This window comes from Eptatretus burgeri, chromosome 7 (genome assembly GCF_056783735.1).
Source record: "Eptatretus burgeri isolate ZD-2024b chromosome 7, Ebu_testis_v1, whole genome shotgun sequence".
Lineage (NCBI taxonomy): Eukaryota > Metazoa > Chordata > Myxini > Myxiniformes > Myxinidae > Eptatretus > Eptatretus burgeri.
Window position 1 is genome coordinate 102,026,851 of NC_140967.1, and position 24,474 is coordinate 102,051,324.

General features: G+C 43.3%; 1 protein-coding gene and 1 pseudogene across 3 annotated transcripts in view; one reads left to right on the forward strand and one right to left on the reverse strand.

Annotated features, from left to right (window-relative positions):
• Positions 1–23,839, reverse strand: part of BBS2 (Bardet-Biedl syndrome 2) — a 63,378-nt gene extending 39,539 nt beyond the window's left edge. The window contains exons 1-7 of one of the 3 annotated variants that reach the window (XM_085889955.1): positions 23,820–23,839; positions 11,507–11,629; positions 7,562–7,783; positions 7,157–7,279; positions 6,962–7,024; positions 6,780–6,857; positions 6,378–6,482 (exon numbers count right to left, since the gene is read on the reverse strand). In XM_085889955.1, the coding sequence (XP_085746081.1) occupies positions 6,378–6,482; positions 6,780–6,857; positions 6,962–7,024; positions 7,157–7,279; positions 7,562–7,783; positions 11,507–11,623 (708 nt within the window). In that variant the 5' untranslated portion in view covers positions 11,624–11,629; positions 23,820–23,839. Of the gene's footprint in view, positions 1–6,377; positions 6,483–6,779; positions 6,858–6,961; positions 7,025–7,156; positions 7,280–7,561; positions 7,784–11,506; positions 11,630–23,406; positions 23,588–23,819 lie in introns of those variants that run through there. The other 2 variants (XM_085889954.1, XM_085889956.1) reach the window with 2 other exon arrangements.
• Positions 2,308–3,475, forward strand: LOC147023937 (uncharacterized; annotated as a pseudogene).
• Positions 23,840–24,474: the final 635 nt, after the last annotated feature.

Below are 24,474 nucleotides of genomic sequence, written 5' to 3' on the forward strand. Positions count from 1 at the left end.
ACCCAAGATTATTATTGGGGCTCTTTTCTGAATTCTCTCCAACTCATTTATCTGAGATGTGGTCAAGCTAGCATTCCAAACTGGTACAGCATACTCTAGGAGAGACCTCACATAGCCTTCGTGTATGATCATCAAATCTTCACAAGGTGGAATGAAATTTTTAAGCCATTTCAACATATCCAGTTTATCATTTGCCCTGGACAGAATATTCCGAATGTGTAAATTCCACCTCAAATCCATTGAGATAGTAACCCCAAAGATTTAAAGGTGTTGAACTTCCTCAACTGGTTCTGCTTGCAAAGTCAACTGTAGTATCTGGGGCAGGTTTTCATAAAGCAAACTCGCACGCGGGACACTTTACCCCATTCAATTTCACGTTATTATTGTTTGACCAATTTTGAAAGTCATTGAGGACATCTTGCACAGCTGTTGTTGGTTGCCTGCCCCTTGTGTTTTCAACTATTGTCATATCATCCACATACTTAAGGACCCAAATGGGTTCTGCTAGCTGTTCCACTTGAGCCATTGCATCACTGATGCAAGAAAGCATAGGGGGCCTAACTTGGTACCTTGAGGTACACCACCCATAAGGATCTTATTGTCTGACAAGGTACCCTTGTTTCGTACATGATTAATTCATTGGTTCAAGAATCGATATAGATCCAAGGAATTAGAGTGAATCTGACATTTAGATATATGAATTCATTCACTACTACATTATGATCAATGAAATTGAAAGCTTCTGAGAAATCAGTTACAACCACTGAGCTGTGACTTAATGGTTTGTCGGCATGCGCATACAAATTATTCATACGTTTAATGAGGTCATGACATGTTGAGTAGCCAGACCTGTTACCACACTGATTTTTGCGACTGATGTTACCATACTGATTCTCTGCTACCTTTGAAAAGTGGTCAGTTTCAGACACTGGTCTCAATTTGTTCCATACTGGTTCAGTTCATTTAGTAATTGGAAGTACAATCGCTGTCTTTCACTGAACGGGAACAGTTCCTTCAGTGAAGGAAGCATTGAGAATATTGGTTATTGGACCTGAAAGTTCACACGTATGTTCTCTAATTATGCGAGCAGAAATCAAGGAACAAAAAAAATATATGAGAGAACTCTGATAGCAACTACTACAAAGTGATCAATAAGTCTGTGGCCTGTCAATGACTGGGATTTTTGGACTTTTTACAATAATTTTAACCTTTTAACTGAACAATTTTCCTTTTGTTGCATTTTCTTACTTTCATGTCGGGCCACGGACTTATTGATCATCCCATATACCATTTGGTCATCGAGCTTTTAAAGTTTACCTTCCCATACAAACATCAAATATTTAATTGAAGTACTTCCATCCAGGCCCCATCCCACTTTCCTTGCTCCCCAGAACAACCCCCAATCCCTAACCCCTCCCCCTCAGATACTGTAGAAAGCAGAATGTAGTATAATAAGGACTGTTGTTGACATATCAATCTCTCTTCATTGAAATTACAGTTATAACTGTAACAGCCAGCAAGACAACAAGTAGCTAGCCAACTGACTCAGGAAGACAAGACACTCCTTCCAGACAGGCCCGGGTTTCACGACACAGGATCCACTACGCAGCAAAATAAGAATCTGGAAATGTGAGAGTTGATGCATGCATGATGGTGCAGGACCAAATGGAGGAATGTGGTGCAGGACGTGTCATTTTTGTGCCTGTTTGTGGTGAGGATGTTGAGGTCGTGGAGAGATTCACTTACCTTGGTAGTGATGTTCATGTCTCTGATGGCTGAGTCAGAGGTCAATAGACGTCTGGGTCGGGCCTGGGGAGTCATGGATTCACTTGGAGTGTGGAGCTGCCGGTACCTGTGCAGGAGGATGAAAGTCCGAGTCTTCAGGTCCTTGGTGCCTCCAGTCTTGCTCTATGGATGGGAGACTTGGACTCTGACCAGGGATCTGAGACGGAGACTTAATTCCTTTGGTATCAGGTCTCTTCGGAGAATCCTTGGCCATCGCTGGTCGGACTTTGTGTCAAACAAGCAGTTGCTGAGAGAGACTCAAATGAGATTTGTTACGTGCATAGTCCGTGAGCGTCAGCTGCGGCTGTATGGACATATGGCTCGTTTGCCTGACGCTGATCCTGTTCACCAGATTCTCTCAGCGAGGGAGTCTCGTGAGTGGAGGAGGCCAATGGGCCGACCACATGCTTTGTGGTTGCAGCAGGTTGATTGGCATCTCTAGGCCGTGGGCTGTCCGCCGCTATCGTTTCGTTTCGTTCCGTGAAAAGGGTGCGACTTATTTTCACTCACAATATGGTCTAAATGATATTTGCTGTCACATGTAAAAAGTTCTCCATGTGAACAACGCCCAAGTCTGAGCATTAATTAGAAGTTACACGCACTATTTTTCAAAGTGTAATCGGCGATTAACTGCGTACGTTGGCCGAGAAGTCGGCCAGCTGGCGAAGCAATATCAGCTGCAACCAATCAGCAGGCGTATTTTTGTAAACACGGGTACTACTTGTACTGTCATGGCAGCTTCTACGTCAGCCTGAACTTGGTGATGTCCCGAGCAAAATCCCAGGAGAAGTCAGTCGCCTTCATGGTGTGTTTTGCATCTGTCATCGGTTCAAGAACAGAATGTATGTCCATTTACTGAGGTTAGATGGGGTAAATATCGCGAGTGGTTGGGAGAATGGCTAGATTTACCCGGGGAAAGGGATGGCATCGCCCGCTCACGTTATCACAGTCATGCTGGCATTGGCTTCACCAATATTCCACCGAGTGCTGGTTTCCTTCCGACGTGCTCCAGACGGTTCACCGATAAAAAGAGACGGCTTGCGAGTAAGAAACGATGCTTGCACGCTTTTGAGGGAGCTACTGAAGTATCTGCAGTAGATGCTTCTGTTCAAAAGCCTGGTGTGCTGTCATCACCAAAGAAGAGTCTGCGATCAACATCGGCATTGCCAATCTCTTCACAAGGCCATATCCTCCCACGTATTTGCATCATTTACAAGAAAGAGTAACGTTATCTTAACCGAGTCCACGGGCCAAATCGTGATAAACCAGTTAAAGCTGAAACACTCACAGCAGGTACGTACCTAGCTATTTGTTATGAGCTAAATCAAATTTGATCAATTTGATTTGCCATTCTGGCTTTGTTTAAGAATAATTAATATTATTCCCACATCTTAAGTCCTCAAATTATATTTCAGGACATCTGATTGAAGCTGCCAAGCTGAAAAAAGATGAAAGTGTATTGGTCCACACTCGGAGATCTGATTGTGTTGCTGCAGAAGTCGGTTACCATAAATTATGTTTTGTACAATACACAAGATTTCTCAGCAAGGACAGAGGGCCAGCAGTCGGTACATCTCCAAGTGAAAGGTATGACTACATATCACTTCAGTTGTGCGAAATAATTCCTTCTCATTTCTTCCTGTGGGACCTTATTTATTCAAACTGACAGATGAATCACTTTTACTTTTCTCACAGCACCTTATATGCAGAAGCTTACAGAATATTGTGCCAAGATGTGACACAGACAAGAATCATCAACAATGGAGATGTATTCAGACTGACAAAACTTGTGGATACATTCACAAAAATGGTGAAAATGAAAATTGTCAAATATGAGGTGAGTGTAGTTTGAGTGTGTATGCTTGCTCATGCTGCCATTTTACTGCAAAGTGTAAAGTTGCAAGTCATGATGTGAATTTATATTTTATCCTTTCCAGGAATGATCGCATGAAATCCCTACTGATGCAGACATTCCCACAACTGATTTTTCATCAACCACCACGACGGAATATATCACTGCTGGTGTTTTCAGACACTTTTACAGCAAAAACAGTGGCCAGTCAGTGTGCATCAGGATCATCAGACAGTAGTGAATCTGAGACAAGTGCTGCTGAAGTGAATGACTGTGACATTGGCACTGATGCAGGTCCTTCATCTGCAGGTCCTTCATCCAGCCGACCAACCCGTCAGAGCAATGCAGTGCCCATATCAGGTCGGGAGATTGATGCTGATATTGTCCGCATTATTTATAATGCAGGTATGTTTCTCAAGGCAGAAGTGAATGAATCTCCTGGACTGTTGTGCCCTTGACCACCTTTGGCATCTGATCTTGGTCTATCTGCAGTCAAGGGCTTCGTCCAAGTAGCTTTATAGAACTTCTTAGCTTGGGTTGTTGGGGCTAGTGATGAACCAGCCATTGAAGATTTTGTCTGCTTACCCGAGGATGTAGAGCTGAAAATATTTTCACTCGGCCAGGACATTATCCTGCTTGCATCCAAAGGTAAAAACCAAACACCCAAGTCTCTGTGTTTAGGTATGACCATTCGTCATTTGACAGGGTCATCCCAGTTACTGAACGTGATGAACAAATTTGGTCATTGTGCATCACGGGAAACTGTTGTCCGTTATGAGACCAGCATAGCTGAACTACAGATCCAGCAGTCTGCTAATTCCATTCCCGCAGGTTTCTCGAGGCATGTCAATACTGTGGATGACACAGGACCCTGCCCCAGAAATGATCTTGCAGGTAGTCAACTACGCCTGTAAAATGTCAAACTGCAAAACAGGACAGTGTTCGTGTCACTCCTCTACCTTGTTCTGCACAGATATATGCAAGTGTCGGAATTGTGAGAATAGTTTGAAAATACTGACCGAAGAATTATTCAAAGGGGGGAATGAACAGGACGACGACACCGATGATGATGATGATGCTGATGACGGTTAAATGAAAATAACTAATGCACGGATTCAGTAATGAATCTAATTATTCAGAACTAATGTCACATACCACAGCTTTTCGTCAACATCCATCTTCCTAGTCCTTCCAGTAATAATCTAGTCGTGGCATGGCATTTCAGTAACGCATTGCCTTGATGTTGCAGCTATTGTCTCTGTGACAAATAAGGTTCATTATATAAGGTTCATTATCCATTCACTTAAGGTTCAGTAAACAAATCCCGAGGACCAATAAGGTTCCACCTTGCCATTGCGAGATATTGATAATTTTTGATTTGGTTTCCCACCGATGTGTGAATTTCCATTTGTGTTTCAGTGAGATTGACAGATTGTGATACATGGCTTAATCAGTCATAGGAAGAAAATTAAGAATTAATTAGTAATTTTGTGAAGATGATTCTGTGTAGTCTTCCCTTAGCAGAATGTGGTGTAGGTTAGTTAACAGCTTCGCTGGTCACATTTCCATTTCTGTTTGCACAGAAAGTGTATAAGACGAGAATGTTATCCGTCTTTCAATGACGAAGTGCCTAATTACTGTCGAAGTGCCTAATTACTGTCAGAGTATGATGGCGATAATCCATTAATGTTAAGTAAGCAGGTGGTTGTATCCGTACGCGCAGTTTCAAATCTCTAGGTCAGTCGATGTGGAAGATGAAGCCTTGTCAATATCGAGATAATTAGTGATAATAAAAAGATTTGATCGCGCTCGGGCTAAAAGTAACGATTTGCATTGTTTATATTTTCCACATTGGCCACCCCAGGACCACGATATTTCCTAAAGTGGAAGATAGTTGTACGTTCTGTGGTCTTCAGTCATTTCAGACATCTCGGTCGGTATTGGAGGTAGATACAGGATCGTAAAAATGAAGGAATTCCTCAAAAATCGCTTTTTTCTGAATGATGCACCTTGTTGCAGTTTTCATTATCTTGACAATAAAGTGTTTACATGGTCGATACTCCTGATTCGTGAGCTATGTTGTTGTGTCTGACGCCCCCGTAGAGTTGAGGCTTGGGAGATGTATATTCGCCGAGATATACGATCGGCAAAATGGGAAAAAACGCCAAAATGCCACTTTTCACACCCTGGCGACCAACTTCGACAGCTCACTGTGCCTTATTGGGTGAAGATCTCGTGGAGAACTTTTGTCCTAATGTCCACCATACACGTGTCTACAAGCAGCCCAAAGTTCACCTCGCACCCCTTCCTCGGAATGAAAAGTGTTTTAAGGGCCTTTTCATAGGAACTGCCCACGGCCTACTCAAGGAGATGGGGACGGGCCAGGCATCTGACTGGGGGATGGCCAGACGGAGACCCCTGGAGTACCGGTGGAAAGTGGACACAGCGATGCGCTGCTCTGGCGCATGCTCCATACCTGACTTGACCTGACCTGACATGCCATGTGCACTCAGATCTCAAATGGCATCTCAGAAGAATGAAGGTGTCCAGAATAGATCGTAATATCCAAGTAACCATTCTGATCATCACTGATGTGGGTAAGGTCACTCTTCACCATGCTTTTGCATTTCTCCAACCTGCAGTTTTCCAGGCCTTTTGTTCACATGGATTATCTCAACTACAGATTGTTATCTGATATTTCGAATACAAGATGAGGCAAGACGGAATACGAGATACAAACCTTGATGCGCCACAACCGTGCAGTCCTGTTGTACACACCCACAGTACCATTGGCGAGAGAGTAGGCAAAAGTGCTGCCCTGCAGCCTGCAAAGGGCTGTGATTGCCTAGGCAACAAAACAAGGACCAGCTAAACACATTATCCTTTAGCGTACATTTTAAAACGGTGTAACTGGTGAACATTACATGGTTGTACAATTTTAAAAAGTTGCATGACATTTTAAAATAATGTAACCCCTATGACGTGGCCTGTACGGTGCTAGGATTCGAGCCTACAACCCTCAGAATTCATCTGCACCACAAGCGCTGGACTGAGGTGAAAACAGACACAGTTACAAGCTTTTACTTTGCATCAAGAGTGGGAACATTGCAATGGTTGATTGTGGAGAAGGAACACAACACACCTCCGTTTCAGTCATCTCGGTAATTATTTCATCTTCTTTGAACACTCTGATGTCAAAATCATCTGAACCAACCAGCAGCTGTAATGCAACAGTGTCATGGTTTTCAGTAGAAGTAAACAAGTAGTCTGTGGGTGTAAAATGCTAAACGGTGCTTGATAGAGATGCTATGACGTGCGATTTACTTCATTTGCGCCATCTCCAGTGAAGTCACACAGTGCCAGAGAATGGACGCTATCGCCCGTAACCTACAAAGACAACCTTCGTTCAAAAAACGCTTCCACATTGATCAATTCATGCTAAGGTAAACAATGAGTACACAAATGATGATGCAATCTTTGGTATTGGTAAAGAAATGAGGATGCGATCTTGATGCTTACCGTCCAGAAGAGATCATTTCCATGATGATCAAAGCCTTGGAGGGCACAATTTCCACCAACGACAGCCAAGGGACACTCAATGGAGCCAAGATGACCAACAACTACAGTGTTCGCTCCATCAGGTACCCATAAACACAATTCATAGAGGAGACACACGTGCAGCAAACAACCCAACTCACACACGACTCAGCCAGCCCGACGCGCACACTTCTCTGAGGGCCCGACGCGCACACGCCGCAACAATCTAACGCACACAATACTCGGACAGCCAGATGCACATGCACACAAATGGGACAGCATAACACTTTGCGCAACAAAACGAAGATAGAAACGGAATCCACAAACCAAGTTGTAATGCTAAAACGGGAATGAGGATAAACGGTGTTGAGACAAAACTGAGAGACATACATCCTTGTAAAAGAGATCCGAGTTGTTGTGCACATCATAGGCACGGAGGCTGCACGAGGTTCCAAGAAGCAAGACATCACGACCCACAGAGGGCTGCAATTGTCCTGCTGCAACACTGCACACGGCCTCGTTCACGTTCAGCAGCGTCATGTCCGTGTCCTGTCCAGCTCGTCTGGGAACGGTACTGCGAGATCGCACGTGTGGATTGTGGATGAACACCTGAGCAACAAATGTTAGTTCTTTTGGTTTTTGTTTTTAGTTGACCAATGTTACTGTGCAACAGTGAGGCATCACAATGAGACCAAAGATTCCAGAAAGGCAAGTCTTGTATTTTGGTGCCTCAGAGCTGAATATCGAAATACAGTGAGAGATGCCGATGGTGAGAATGATAAATTTCACAAGAATGGATGATTATGAGAATGATAACTTCCATGACAATGGATGATGATGGGAATGATAAATACCATGACAATGGATGATGATGAGAATGATAATTATCATGACAATGGATGATGATGATAATGATAAATACCGTGACAATGGATGATGATGGGAATGATAAATACCATGACAATGGATGATGATGAGAATGATAATTATCATGACAATGGATGATGATGATAATGATAAATACCATGACAATGGATGATGATGAGAATGATAATTATCATGACAATGGATGATGATGATAATGATAAATACCATGACAATGGATGATGATGAGAATGATAAATACTGTGAGAATGGATGATGATGGGAATGATAAATTCCATGACAATGGATGATGATGGGAATGATAAATTCCGTGACAATGGATGATGATGGGAATGATAAATACCATGACAATGGATGATGATGAGAATGATAAATTCCATGAGAATGGATGATGAGGAGAATGATAAATTCCATGACAATGGATGACGATCTGAATGATAAATTCCATGACAATGGGTGATGATGGTGGGAATGACAAACACCATGACAATGGATGATGGTGGGAATGATAAATTCCATGACAATGGATGTTGATCTGAATGATAAATTCCATGACAATGGATGATGATGGGAATGATAAATACCATGACAATGGATGATGATGGGAATGATAAATTTCATGAAAATGGATGATGATGAGAATGATAAATACCATGACAATGGATGACGATGAGAATGATAAACTCCATGAGAATGGATGACGATGAGAATGATAAATTCCGTGAGAATGGATGATGATGAGAATGATAAATTCCATGAGAATGGATGATGATGAGAATGATAAGTTAACATTCTTTAAAAATACATCCAGACAGGTCATTTGGGCCAGCAGCCTTCCCAGATTTAACATTCTTTCAAGATATTTCAACGACATAATGACCAAGTTCAATCACTTCCTCTTTCCTTGCAGTCTCTCATGTGTCCCAATAAATTATCCCTAACTCGTGTAAAATATTTGTCAAATCGAACAAAGAATTTATTAAAATCATTGGCAAGAATTAACACTTGATGAGACCTTGACGTGACCTGGCATTTTCTTCAAACCGTTGCACATTTCCTTAGCATTCCCGAATCAAAATGTCTGTTCAATCCTATCGACCTATTCTTTTGACTGCAAGCAACCAATTTTTCTATTATCCTCACCAGAGGAGGGGCATTACATTTGGGTCCATTGGACTCTTTCGATGCCGTTAGACATTTACATCCTTTGACCCCTATATACCCCTAAGACCCTTTAGAACCCAAGTAGACACAAGAGCCCGAAGACCCTCAAGACCCCTAAAACCGTTTAGACCCTCAAGACCATTTTGAACCCTCAGACCCTTTAGTTTAGACCATATAAACCCCCATGGAATCCTTAGACCCAACAGACCCTTTATACCCTGTGAGATCCTTTTGACCCCGAAGACCCTTTAGACCATGTTAGACCCTTTAGAACCCTAAGACTTATGAACCCCATTTGACTTTTTAGAACCCCTAAGACACGAAAGACCCCTTTAATCCCTTTTAGACCTTTAGGCCTTTACAGTACATCTTTCACACCTTTCAATACCCTTTAGACCCCTTTGATCTTTAAACCCTTTTTGGACGTTTTAAGAGCCGTTTGACCCCTCCAGACAATTCCGACCCTTTCGACCCATTTTAGATCTTTGACCTTTTCAACTATACCATTCAAACCTGTCATTTGATCAATGACCTTTCATTAGTACAACCTTCCATTTATTTGCCATACAAAATAAATCCCCCATAACTAACATCACAGCCTCAGGCAAACCAGTTTCTAAATATTGAATGATGTCGTAAATTTTCACAGCAGCAACATTCACATCAGCTGATGGACTGATATACACAACCGTAACAAATAACTGTGAGTCGAACATGTTTCTTTGCACAAATATCTTGGATTCTATCTTGATCCTGATTTGTCCTTGATGAGCCAACAAATACTTGACAAGGTCAAGATAAAACTAACCACTTTGACGAGGCTGGTAAGAAACGCATAGACGCCTCGACTAAACGTCATGCCAAACTGTCTCCTGTCCATCCATCATGCTGTCCTACGCTTGGTCTTTGATGTCCATTTCCTTCCAGGGTTCCCACTTATTTTGAGATGTCTTTTTTAAGGACTTTTTGAGGACTTTTAAGGGCTAAAATAACCACTTTTTAAGGACCACATCCTAGAAATTCCAGAGGTAAATTGAGGGTAAATAGAAATTCCAATAGAATATCATTTTTAGCCACGTCTCGCGTAGCAAACGTGGCTCTAAGAGAGCTCGGCGTTGTTCTTCTTCTTCTTCTTCTGGAAAAGACAAAACCTTTAGGACTCGGCTCTTTTATATACAGGATCCGGATCTCCTTAAATACTAAACACCTGTACACATTCTCGAATTGAGGGTTCCTTTTGAGAGCGTCTATCATGAACTTTTAAATATATTCGGACATTTGCTTTAAAGTTTCGAAAAGTTCACGTTACTATTTAAAGATTATTCCATTGAATGTACTGTAATTTCGTAAATACACTATTTATTTCGTAAATACACTATGACAGGTCTCGCTATTGGCTTAATCAAGGCACGTGATGAAATATAGGAAGTTCTTGTTGTTTTTTTTTTGTTGTTTTTTTTCTTCTTCCTCTTCTTGTTCTTCTTCTTCTGGTGAAGACAAAACCTTTAGGACGCGGCTCTTGGACACATTTGTCCTTGTTTAGAAAACTAGTGCGAGGAAAATGAAACACCATTCACCAAATAACAGGAAAATCTGATTTTTATTGACTTTTTAACATTTTCCTGAAATTTAAGTAGTTAAATTGTTCAACTCAGAAATGTTGGACTTTTATGGGTTTTAAGGACCCGTACGAACCTAGTTAACTCAACATTGCGACCTCTACCTTTGCTCTCGCACAATCACACTTCATTCATGCATGAATAATCGCTCCATCTTATCCGTGATTTAGGCTTGTGACCCTGTAAGGTACCTACGTGGCCTTTTTGATCTCCTTCAAACTCGAAACATTCTATAAGAGCCTCATCTTTACTGTGATAAGTTCGTAAATGGAATCCTGCTTGAGGTACTAGAGCTTTTAGCTTTAATTCCCTGTCGTTGAGGAATGACTGTGTAAGCACTTTTACCATGCATTTGCTTCCCTCATGGAACTATGGTCTTCGGCTAGTGGGTCTTTAAATTGGTTATACCTCTTATTATGCAAATTAATGCTTTATTCTGGACTGTGGACTTATTGATGAAAGCATGTTTATTGCATCTTTAGGACTTTGTTATTAGCTTGTCATTTTATCATTCTTTCTTTATCACCTCTGTCACAAACTTGGCCAGGTCATACGTGTGAAAGAGTCCCCGACACTCAAGCCGCAGAGCAGGTTGAATAAAGCATGATTCACTTAATTCACATTGAAATGCAAGTGAAGGTTTGTGGCATTTGCTGCAACTCACCTTTCCTGCCTGCGTGCCTGCAGTCAAACAGGGATGTTTCCCATCATAGCAGCCAACAGTCACTGTGCCCGGTTTAATCTTGTGGCTGAGCCTTAGGGAAAATACCGGTACCAGCATCTTGAGCTGTTGACACACAGCAGGCCGGTGTCCTCCATCAATGGAATAAGAAACATTCCGGTTATTTAAAAAGGTAAAAGACAGAAAAACAGAAGCAAAATTCATAAATGTTTACATCAAACCTATATTATAAAGGACATCTCCATTATCTCCAAAACTTGAGAGCTAAAGACGAACTGAAAGTTTAATTCTTCAATTAAGCAGTGGAAGAGGTACAGTCCTTGGAGCTTCAAAGCCCAGTAATAAACCACCGGAAGAGGTGCAGGCCCTGGAGCCTCGAGGTTCAACCAAGGCAGATTTGTGCCATGCCTTGATTATGGAAAGGACTGCAACAACTATCGAGGGGTGATGCTGCTCTCGGTGCCGGGCAAGGTCTTTGCTCGGATGATTATTGATGGGGTTCGCCACCATCTGCTTGTGCACGAGCGTCCAGAGCAGTCAGGCTTTACACCAAAGAGGTCAATGATTGACCGTATCCTTGCTCTTCGAGTCCTCAAACGCAGAAGAGAGTTTCAGCATGGGCTGCTTGCAGCCCATGTTGATCTCTGTAAAGCGTTCGATTCAGTGAATCGGGATGCCCTCTGGAGGATTCTTGGTCTTCGTGGAGTGCCACCAAAACTGATCGATCTGATGTCTGAACTGTACTCTGGTACTGAGAGTGCTGTGAGATGTGGTGGTACCATCTCTAACTTATTTCCAGTTGTTACTGGAGTTTGTCAGGGGTGTGCACTGGCCCCCACACTTTTCAGTGCTTGGATGGACTGGATTCTGGAGAGGAAGTCGGAGAGATCAAGCTGCTGTGCATCATTTGGGATCTCTGATCTCTGACCTTGATTTCGCAGATGATGCAGTCATCTTTGAGGAGACACGAGATATCCTTTTGGGGGCCCTCGAGGTGCTGAATGAGGAGTCGGAGTGGCTGGGATTACGTGTTCCTGGGTCAAAACTAAGATTCAGGCTTTCAATGACATCTTGGATGCTGCTATCTTGCCTGTACCTCTTTGTGGTGAGGATGTTGAGGTCACAGAGAGATTCACTTACCGAGGCAGTGATATTCATGTCTCTGCTGGCTGTGAGCCAGAGGTCAGCAGACATCTGGGTCGGGCCTGGGGAGTCATGGATTCAGTGGATCATGGGGTGTGGTGCTGTCAGTACCTGTACAGGAGGTAAGTCTGAATCTTCAGGTCCTTGGTGCTTCCAATCTTGCTCTATGGATGTGAGACTTGGACTCTGACCAGAGATCTGAGAAGACGACTTAATTTCTTTGGTACCAGGTCTCTTCCGAGAATCCTTGGCGATCGTTGGTCGGACGTTGTGTCCAACGAATGGTTGCTGAGAGAGACTCAAATGAGATTTGTTACCTGCATAGTCCGTGAGCATAAGCTGCAGCTGTATGGATATATGGCTCATTTTCCTGATGCTGATCCTGCTCACCAGATTCTCTCAGCGAGGGAGTCTCGTGAGTGGAGGAGGCCAATGGGCTGAGGACGTGCCTCGTGGTTGCAGCAGGTTGATCAGCATCTCAAGGAGATGGGGACAGGCCAAACATCTGCCTGGGGGATGGCCAGACGGAGACCCTTGGAGTCCCGGCGGAAAATGGATGCAGCAACGCGCTGCTCCGGCGCATGCTCCCATACCTGACCTGACCTGACCTTGAGTATGTCACATCTCCAAATTGACTTCAAAGGATAGCCAACATCTCAGTATTCTCCACAGAGCTAAGTCAATTCCAAGCAGCTTCATATATCATAAGTGTGCAAGGTCTTCATCCCAAGTATTATGGTGTATGGGTCCCAACTATGGGCTGATGCTACTGCTTCCCCATTGCTACCTTGCAGGCAATCGAGTGCAAAGCTCTTCGTGTTATTGGCATTTCTCAGCAAAGCCGTGTCCCAAGGTCTGCTTCTGGCACACTCCAGGCAGGTTATAGTGGGCTTTCAGGTTTCCCTCCCTTCACTTCTGGCCTTACTCCTCCTGACCTTTCATTGCTCCTTCCTCCCCGAACCCAGCCAGGTCGCATTCGTTAATCCAGAACTCCATACCTGGTTATCCTCAACAATTCTCAGCTGAACCTTCACTTCCATTGCTTTATCCCTCTACTATTTCGTCTCCAGAACTGACTCAGTTTCTGTCCTCTCGTATACCTCACTCCAGTATTTCAATCATTCTGCCCATCATCACCTCATGCTTTTACCCATACCCACCCTGCTCTCAACTACGCTCATTGTACTCATCCCTTTTCTTTCCCTTTCTGTTACTCATCCACTCACATGTGATGTATCTGTTGATCTCCATTCCCCTTTGGTCCTCTGTTAATCTGTAAACCTGCTGCCTTCAGTGGTTTACGCTTGCATCACCTGCATCCAATTTAAAAAAAGAACTCTCAGAGAAGACAGTATGTCAGACCAACCTTGGGATTCACTTGAATCAATTCCCTTTCCAAGGAGGTTGTCTTCGTTTGTATGCAGCACAAGGCTGCAGGGTAGTATCGTTGGCTGGGGGCACAGCTGTGCCGCTGATGCAATGCCTTTATAGGTTGGGGCAGGAATTTGTAATTTGTTCATTCATGATCTCGAAGTCACCTGAGCTCCAATTCACTTGTCATGTTGAAAAAGAAGGTTCACTGACATTCTTAGATGTTTTACTTTCCAGAAAAACCCGACAGCCAAATAAACTCATTCCCCCTCCAAAACAACAGTATACCGCAAGCCCACACATACGGACAAAATACTCGACAATGACATCGGCCACCCCTTGTGTCACAAGCTGAGCTGAGCGAAAGCACTACTAGGCTGTGCCAAGTCTCATTGTAGTAGTTGTGCAGAACAGCACTCCAAATCAAAAGGGTCCATCAACTGTTGCTTGCAAAAATTGCAGCAGGACAGCCTGGAAAAATCATGTAGCATAAGATGGCATTTGGCTCGGGAAACTCCTCCAATCCCCATTGCTGCACACTTTTAATGTCTCTAGCATCCACCTCGAGCCTTGACATGCTTCGCCCTCCCTTGTCACTTACTATTGGGCCGGAGCCCAGTCTGGAGACGGAGTGACCCTCCACAATCCTTCACCTCGATATTCTAAAACGATGGGCCGTGGCTATAGCATTCCCCCTCCAAAGCTACTGCCGCAAGGCCTAGCAAGTACTTTGAAGAGACATAAAAGACAGATTGCAGAGGGAAAAAACAGTAAATATGTGGTCAAAGGGGTTGATTATTTCAGACACAGACATTGAGAGAGGGAGACATCATCGAACTCGACATGCAAGCGATGCATATCTAACTAGAACAGCACTGGGTCGAGCACATACCTCTGCTAGGCTGAACAGTTTACGTTTTGTATCCCACTGAGAGGCCGGATCTGCATCCGGACCATTTGTCTTTTATTTTATGTTGATTTTAAGTGTTTATTTCAATTGTGATGTATTTCATTTTGGCTGCTGCCCACCTACCTCTATATATATTCTCAAAGCCCAGGAAACTAACCCCCTTGTTTCCATGGGAAACTAGAAGGGCATTCGGTAAAGCGCATACCTCCGCCACATAATGCCTGATCCACGAGAACATATTGGGCCCAATACATTTTTGAAATATCATGCTTTACTGTATATCGTTTTTCACCCTGTCTCTCAATGGTGAAGAATCACTTTAAAAAATCAAATAATTCTTGTATCCAGATCAGGATTCCGATCTTCACCAAAATCGAATCAATTTGTCGTTGTCACACACCCAACCTGTCCACCAAGTTTCATCCAAATCCGTCCACAAGTTTTTTGAGATACCGTGGTATACATGTATTGTTTTAGGCCCTGTCTCTCAACGGTAAAGAATCACTTAAAAATTTCTCGTCTCCAGATCCTGATCTGGATCTTCACCAAAATCTAATGAACTCAACCTTATTACACACCCAACCTGTCCACCAAGTTTCGTCTGAATCCGTCCATAACTTTTTGAGATATCCTGCTCAAAGACAGACAAACATTGGTGAAAACATAATCTTCATTCACCCTCGCTGGCAGAAGGAAGCAAATATGGTGACTCCCATGATTACAAAGAAGAAAAGGAGACTTGAGACTGAATGTTGAGTCTACAAAGGATCTTGAACCGACAATTTTTTTTGGTTATCAAACACAATGGAGCCATATTGTGTCTGAGGTGTCAAAAGACGATCGCAGTTTTCAAGGAATAAAATATCAAGTGACATTATTCCATTAAACAAGCAAGCAAATTTGACAGCCTTACGGGTTAACACCGATCGAGTCAACTCGATGATTGGGCAACAATCCTTCTTCGAAGCAGCAAACCAGAGTTTTCAGGCAGCAAACAAGATCAGTCTTTTGATAGCTGAAACAATAGTCAAGAGAGGGAAACCATTGTCCATTGGGGAATTTGTGAAAGACTGATTGGGCATATTTACCTCCACCATACGGAGGATATTTTTTTCACCTCTGTTTGTGTGCGAGCACAATATCTCAAATTTATGGACGGATGCCGACGAAACTTGGCGAACAGAATGGGTGTGTGACAAGAACGAATCGATTAGATTTTGCTGACGACCTGGATCTGAATCCGGATGCGAGAATTTTTTTCATTCCTTAAGTGATTGTTCACCATTGAGAGGATGGGGCGAAAAACGATGTTGCACGATATCTCAAAAAGTTGTTGACGAATACGGACGAAACTTGGTGGACGTGTTGGGTGCGTGACAAGGACTAAATTATTTGATTTTGATGAAAATTTGAATCTGGATCCAGATACGACAATTTTTTTAAGTGATTGTTCACCATTGAGAGATGGAGCCAAAAACTATGTTGAGCACGACATCTCAAAAACTTGTGGACGAGTTATGACAAAACTTGGTGGACGAGTTGGTGAGATGACAAGAACAAGCAGATTCGATTTTGGTTAAGGTCTGGATTCAGATCCGACCCATCAGTGGGATACAAAATGTAAACTGTTCCATCTGGCAGAGATATGGGCTCTAGTGTCTGTCTGTTTGTTTGTCAATCGCCTACAGGTCACAATTTTAAACCGATATTCACAAAACTTCACCATGTGGTCGAGTTCGTCATAAGCAAGAAGCCGATTGTTTTTTGCGGCCAAAAACTTTGTCAAATTCCTAAAATCCTCAATTTTCATGTGATTGACTAGAAATTTAAACAGGATCTGCATATCACGACACTAAATTCAACCACCAATCCTGTTTGTGGTCAACAATGGGCCAAAAGGTCAACATAGGCCGGGTTTCTAAAATCGTCAATTTTCATCCGATTCACGTGAAATTTGAAGAGAACTTGCATATTTGTTCATTGAATTCAACCACCAATTTATTGTTGAGTTCAACATTGGCCAAAGGTCAATGACTCAGGTGAGATTTCCAAAATCCTCAATTTTCATCTGATTGACCACATTTAAACAGGATTTGGATATCAGGTCACTGAATCCAACCACCAATTACTTTTGTGGTCAACATAGGCCAAAAAGTCGACAGAGGCCAAATTTCTAAAATCATCAGTTTTCTTCTGATTGACTTGAAATTTGAAGATGATTTGCAAATTTGGTCATTTAATTCGACCACCAATTATTTTTAAGGTCAAATTTGTTTAATGGAATGTTTTTTTTTTTTTGTATACCTTGGTCGAGGCTCGTATGAGAGCTAACACACAACTCACAGCAAGGAGGCATGAGACAAGAGGGGCGGGAGTGGAAGGGACAAAACAGTGGGGAACAGACACATTAGGTGAACTGTGGAAGGGAGAGGGATGGGGATGGGACGGGGAACATGGCGAAGAGAAGATGGACGTTTCAGGGACTTTCAGGAAGGAAAGCAGGAGAAATGAAGGAAGTGGGCTTGGGTGGATTATCGGGGGTAGAAGAGATCAAGGATTTGGATGGGGGAGGATAAGAGGTGGTGGTGAACAGCTGTTTTGAAAGCCTGGAGGGAAGAATGGGAAAGAATAGAGTGAGGAAGTTTATTCCAAAGGCGGGAAAAAAGAGGAATGAAAGAGTGAAGATGAGCAGTGATTCGTGATTTTGGTAGTTTTACCAGAAGGGGGTTGTTGGCGGACCTTGAGCGCCCTGTGGAAATGTGGTGGGGACAAATCGCAGAGAGAGCAGGGGGGGCAAGGCTGGAGAGGAGTCGGTAGAAGACAGAAAGACCACCGACCAACCTGCGGTGATTGAGTGAGAGGCCCAAAGACTCAGCTTCATTGTGGGAGATGCCGATGATCTTAAATGCCCTGGTTTCGACAGCGTGAAGCCGAGGAAGGTGGGAGGCAGGAGCACCAGCCCAGAGGGGAGAGCAGTACTCCATCAGGCTACGGACAAAAGCTTTGTAAGTGGTCAGGAGCTCAAGAGGGCCGAGGAAGGACTTAGCACGACGGAGGATTCCCAGTCGGCGACTGGCTTTTGAGGCGAGGTTGGAAATGTGACTTTCCCAGGAAAGGTCATGGCAGATAGTGAGACCTCGAAGCTTGAAAGAAAAGACTTCTTCCAGAGGATTGTTGAGAAAGTGGATGGGGGGGTTTGTAAACGGTCCTTTCGAAGAGACATAGTGAGAGTGTGAGATTTGTCTGGATTGAAAGACATGTTCCACGTGTTGGACCAGTTTGTGATTTTATCCAGATCTGCAGTGAGCGAAGAAGCTGCTGCTTGCCGGTCTGAGGGATGACAGATGGTACGGCAGAGGGTGGAGTCGTCAGCAAAGAGAAATAGAGGATTTTCCAGAGAGTCCGAGAGATCATTGATGAAAACCAGAAAAAGAACAGGGCCCAGAACGCCACCTTGAGGAACTCCAGCCTGCACAGGAAGAGGGGATGAAAGAACTCCATTTAGGGCCACACGTTGGTTTCGCAAGTATCGTGCTCTGCTCAACATCTTTCTTGTTGTTTGTTTATCTTCCTCACTCCATTCAGCATTTGAGGTTGTCAAGGTAATTTCCCCTGGCTGGGGATACTGTTATGAATCTGACAGCCATTTGCACACAACAGCCAGTAGAAGTAAAACGCATCTTCTGTTGCTGGCAGTGACCTAAGGTCTAATTTTGAAGAGACAAACATATGCTGCCTGAGGGTATCCAAACAGCTGAACCCTTTTTGGCCATACAGAGCAGTCCAGTATACTCTGGCCTCATCAATGACACATTCTGTTGCTGCCATTTCACTATCTCTCCCAAAATCAACAAGGTGGGGAAGGTTTCCTATCAGTCCCAGAGAAACCTGTGCCGCTCTTCTTTTTCCCCTTCTGAATGGGTAGCTCACTGTGTCACATCAACACAACACATATGTGCACAGAAGTGTAGCTGCGACATCAAGAGGATCTTTCTGGTACTTCTTGCTCAACACTTCTACCAGCTCATGAATAGGTAGGTATTGATTCTGCTGTTGTATCCAGAGTTCTTGCAATGTGTTCAAGCAGCAGAAGTGATATATACACAGCATAATTATGTGTGTATCTGTTGCATGCACAACAGCTCGATGGTGTTCAAGATATTCCACACAATACGCAAGATGAGCAATAATCCTTGTGTCTGCCTCTTCATGTTCTTCACAAGGTAAGTCCAGAACTGAACTTGATGCCGATGTGATGGAAAGAGTGTGACCTTTGTTTTCCATCATACCACCAAGAATGATGGTCACTCCATCCGGAATAGCTTCAGGACTCTCACAAAGGGAAGTGCCAATGAAGTTCTGAAGATTTCCTTTATTTCTTGGATTCTTCATGAGTAAATTCCAGTCCGGAATTTCTAGACTCTTGGATGGTGAGAATTGTCTTGCCTGGTCTGTCTGGTTTCTCCTCTGCTGCTCATCACCCTTCAAAGTATGGGTATCATCAAAATCATACTGATCACCAATGATGTTGACACAGTTGCACATTTCAGGTTTCAACTGCAGGAGCTTGCGAAGATACAGCTGGGGAAGTTCACCAAATGTTTTCGCACCCATTTTTTGGTATTTATTTACAAATGCCATTGTGTCTACCAGATAAACTGTGTATAGGTCACTCTGTGGTAATGATGGCAGCTGTAAAACAACATCCTGCTCAGCTTCAGCAATTAGCACTGCCACGAAATCAGACTTGTTGCCTTTGCGCATTACAAACCCCTGTGCTAAGCGTGGATCAACCTCAAACAGGGATGATGGATAGTCTGTCCACTCATGGGAAAATGCAATCTGTCTTGTGACTGGGTCGGCATCTCGATAGAAACACAGCACACGTGTAGCTGCAGTCTCATCTTGATAGATCCTGATTAAACTCTGTTTCCTTGATGGTTTTGATTTCTTCTGTGAGGAGAAAGTTACCAGCTTCAGTGGTTCAATCTTAATAGAGACCACCTCTTCTGCTTTCATAATGGCTTCCATGCCCTTAGCTTGAGCATGGACCAAGTCTTTTGAAGCAGCCTTCTCACTAGTTGCTCTATTGAGCAGAACCACTTGGTTGTTACACTGGAATGGGTTTATCATCTGCTGGCATATCACTTTCTTGATCTCCTCAACATGCATATGTTCTTCTGTTGCCTGCTTATGTGTTTCTCCATGATGAGTAGATTCCTGTTGGCCTAGAATAGCCATAGACTTTATGTTCTCTGATACAGCTGTGAGAAATGGTGCTGTCTTCACATATTTATCTCGAGCAGCTGGTGCCTGAGATATGCCTTTGAACAGAGATGTCTTCCCTTCATTGTTGTATGTCTGCTCCAGGGCCATGTCACTCCAAACACCATTGAATTTTCCTTTGGAAGAGTGAACTGTGAAGTACCCAACCTGGATCCAGCAAACCTTAACCGAACTGTGTTCAATAGAGTAAGAGGATTTTGGGGGTAGGGGTAACTTTTGTTGACAAAAATGTTAATTTTCTCTTTAAAAATTGATAGAACTCACTCAAATTTGCTATTTTAATTAGCCATGGATACCATGTTCATATCACATTAAGAGAAATTAGTATTCTAATGCAGCATCTGCCTATGATAAGAAAAGTTCTAAAGGCCATCTTCAAAAACCATTATTTTTTAAGGCATTTTTCACAAAATTATGTACTTTTACGAGGTTTACTTCCACAAAGGCAATTTTTTTTGTCATTTTACAATGCACTGATTGAATTCTTACATTTAGTTCACATATATTTTTAATGAATGTGATTTTTTAATTTTTTTAGAAATTTTATTGACAATTGCTGTTTTATCAAATTTTTCAAATCTTCCTCAAACAAAAACGTCAGCCAAAATTTTGCGCAAGAGCTTATGAATTGCCAACATTGGTTTTCATGAACTGCAAACATATATCTAAACATCCTGGGGGTGTAAAATTTTATAGCAGAGGCTGTAAGGTCCAACCCTAAAACAGCCTCGTACACAGCTTGGCTCCCAGACTACAGAGTCCCTGCAATTCAGTTATTTTGATAAGTATGTGTTTATAGTTAGGGTCCCATCCTTCTGTCTAATGGGTAAATTTCATGTGTGCACTGCGGATTTCTTTTATAGTCAGGTTTTTTAAAACATTTTCAATCAATCCTTCGTTCTCGCACCATCGCCATCCATCGCCCACATGCAACATGTCACATACAGGGGTGAGGTTCCCTCCGCCCACCGTGAGCTCGTCCAATCGACAGCGGCCGGCACAACAGCCGACCTGAGAACCCCCTTCCCCGCTACAAGGGTGGATGGAGAATAAGATGCTCCCCTGGTTGTTCCGTATGGGTTCTCAGACATGCAAGGTGGGGGGTGGTCGTTGCCCCTCCCACCGGACCTCCTCCAATCATGGATGGCCACCATTTTCCCCCACCGAATCAATCCGGAGGCGAGTTACCTCAGAGCGGTTCCCTCGACCCACGGGGTGGGGGGGGTGGGAGGATAAGAAAGGTGGCGAGCTGTCGTCACCAGTAGTCGTTGTCGTCTGGGCTCTTTGCAATTTGGACCTTTGGTCTGCAGTGGTCATCTGCGGTCTTGGTCTGTGGTTCCTCGTGGTGGTGGTGTTCGTGGCAGCCAGGATCGTGGGCTCGTTGGATTCCGGGTCGTGGGTTAGAGTCCCACCATGGTGGGTTGGAGTTGGTGTAACCGCACGAAGCGGACAGGTACCCGGCTAGACTCTGTCCCCCCAGCTGAACTATCCTCCTCGGCTGGAGGACCGAATAAAGACCCGGTGGGGTCCATTTTCTTTTGGTGTGTGTGTGTGTGTGTGTGTGTGTGTGTGTGTGTGTGTGTGTGTGTGTGTGTGTGTGTGTGTGTGTGTGTGTGTGTGTGTGTGTGTGTGTGTGTGTGTGTGTGTGTGTGTGTTATGGCACCATCCTATAAGTAGAAATTGTTCAGTGTTTTTGTTCACTGTACATTGCCTGCATATTCGTGATTAAGTCTGCTCTGTCTCCCCCTTCCCGATTATTGTAAATAAACCCCTGTAAAATGTTCCAGTTCGTTGCCTGTCGTTTCTTTCATTGGCCTAGCATGGTTCGGGCTTGAGAGATAGTGAGGCCGTTTGTGCCGTTAGTTGTCATTTGAACCGGCGCGGCTTTGGTAATTCCCACTCGATTACCCTGGACCCGAGTTTGTAACAGCGACTCGGTTCGGACAAAGTCGGCCGAGGGTGTGGCTTCCCCGGTAGCGAGACGGCGTGAGTACTTTGGTAAATTGGAATTAGACAAGTGGACCCTACCTCACGCCATCGAAATATTGTTGACCACGGTCCTTTAAGCGACCCGTCGACTCCGGAGTTATCCGGGGTGACGACCTTTTAATTCCGGTGTTCGGTGGGAGACGGCACGACTGCTCCGTCTCATGGTCGTTCCTCGCCACCGAACCCGGCACCACACCAATACAACCCCGGGTCGCCACTCTGATGCAGGGTACTCGACTGAGTGAATAAACCAGGAATTTGCAATTTGTTCATGTTGCCGGGGATAACTCGCCTACTCTCGTAAACGACACCATGGGAGTTTTGATGTCTAATATATATATATATATATATATATATATATATATATATATATATATATATATATATATATATATATATATATATATATATATATATATTACGAACACTCGGCTTTACGTCCATCTGATGATCGGCACACACATTGATGCCTCGCCCTGCTTGCGACACACCAGGATGGTTCGACAGCTCAGAGAAGAGCGTGTACACCTCAACTCAAGGCGCTCATGCTAACCCAGGTAAACCGAACATCAGTATTATAACTAGAGTAATTTGACTGCGCGCAGTCGACGGGTATGCCTCCGCTCTCCTGCACAAACACTTGAGCATTGACATATTTGACCCTTGACCTTTATCACATCTGTCCCAAAATCTAATCACTTAATTTCCCTGTCTAACTTTACCTTTGTACCAAGCTTAATGAAATTCTGTCCGATATTTCTTGAGTTAGGGCGTAAACAGTAAAATTTCAGAGTTTGACCTTGACCTTTGACCTGTGACCTTTATCACATCTGGCCCAAAATCTAATCACTTAATTGACCTGTCTTACTTTACCTTTTTACCAAGTTTGATGAAATTCTACAATTTGCTTCTTGAGTTATCGTGTAAACGAAAATCCAGACGGACTGACTGACTGACTGACTGACTGACTGACTGACTCCAGGGTGCCGGAGGCATTAAAATGAAATTATAAAGGGTAAATTAAATAAAGGGTGTACAATTATCAAGCCTTGTAACACGAGATATTTCCACCAAACAATTATTTATGACACAGGGGTAAAGTTAATGCACATGGTCCTACATATCTATAAGGATACTTATTTCGATGCACAAAATTGCGTTGAGCATGAAAATAAAAGCAAACCTGAAGCCTGGCTACGTTGAGGTGTTACCATGGCAACCAATCGCCCCCGCATCGATGCAGCACGTGACTTCCTTCCTGATCCGAATTCTCCTCATATTGTTATCATGATTCACTTATAAAGTAAAAATAAAAAATAAAAAATAACCCAGAAATCGGCAAATGGAGTTGCGTAATATCATGAGCAGATATATTGCGAGTGTGCTGCCTCAGTGAAACAGTTGTGACAATTTTTTGTATTTTTTTTTTTTAACATTCGAATTCCTTCGATAGATTATTTTCCTCATTATCGTCTCTGTATTCATTTCATAAATAATGGTCCTAATGGTAGCGTGAGTGGTGGAAAATATAATGAACATTCGAAGACAAACGCGGAAGGTTCAGCCACGAACTATACCGTCATGGTCGTTACATACCGTACAAAACGCGATTAGAAAACGGAGTGGTGATCACTCGAGGATCAGCAACCCCAGCCAAGTAAACGAGCTCGGCAGCCTCAAGCGCCTGAGTTCATGAGTCGGTGAAGAATAAAATGATATATTCTGTGGAATGTACTAGAACGGCACTCGGAAGAGCGCATCCCTCCACCGGGTTGAACTGTTTACGTTTTGTATCCACCGATCGGCCGGATGTGATCTCATCGACTTGGTGGTTCGATTACACGACAGTCTACACCACCAAAGGTGGCGCCATTCAAACCAACTGCTACAGCGAGGAAGAAGAACCCCATCATTTTTCCCCGGGGTTGAAATTGTCAGGTCGAAGGAGCCGATAACCTTTAACCTGCCAGGTACAACCTTTAACCTCTGTGACAAATTTGGTTCAAATCCATCCAGAGGTGTACGAGTGTTTATGTAACACACAGGCAGACGGATCGACATTAATATAATTAGTACAGATGAATGAATGAATTAATGATTGAATGATTAAATGAATGAATGATTGAATGAATGTTTGTTTTTGAAGATGCGAAACATAAAGCAGTGAGGGACGGGTGGGGTGTTGCACGGACACCTTTCAACAGATGATCAAACAAGTAAGGAAATCTCTGAGAAAAAGTGGAAGAATTAA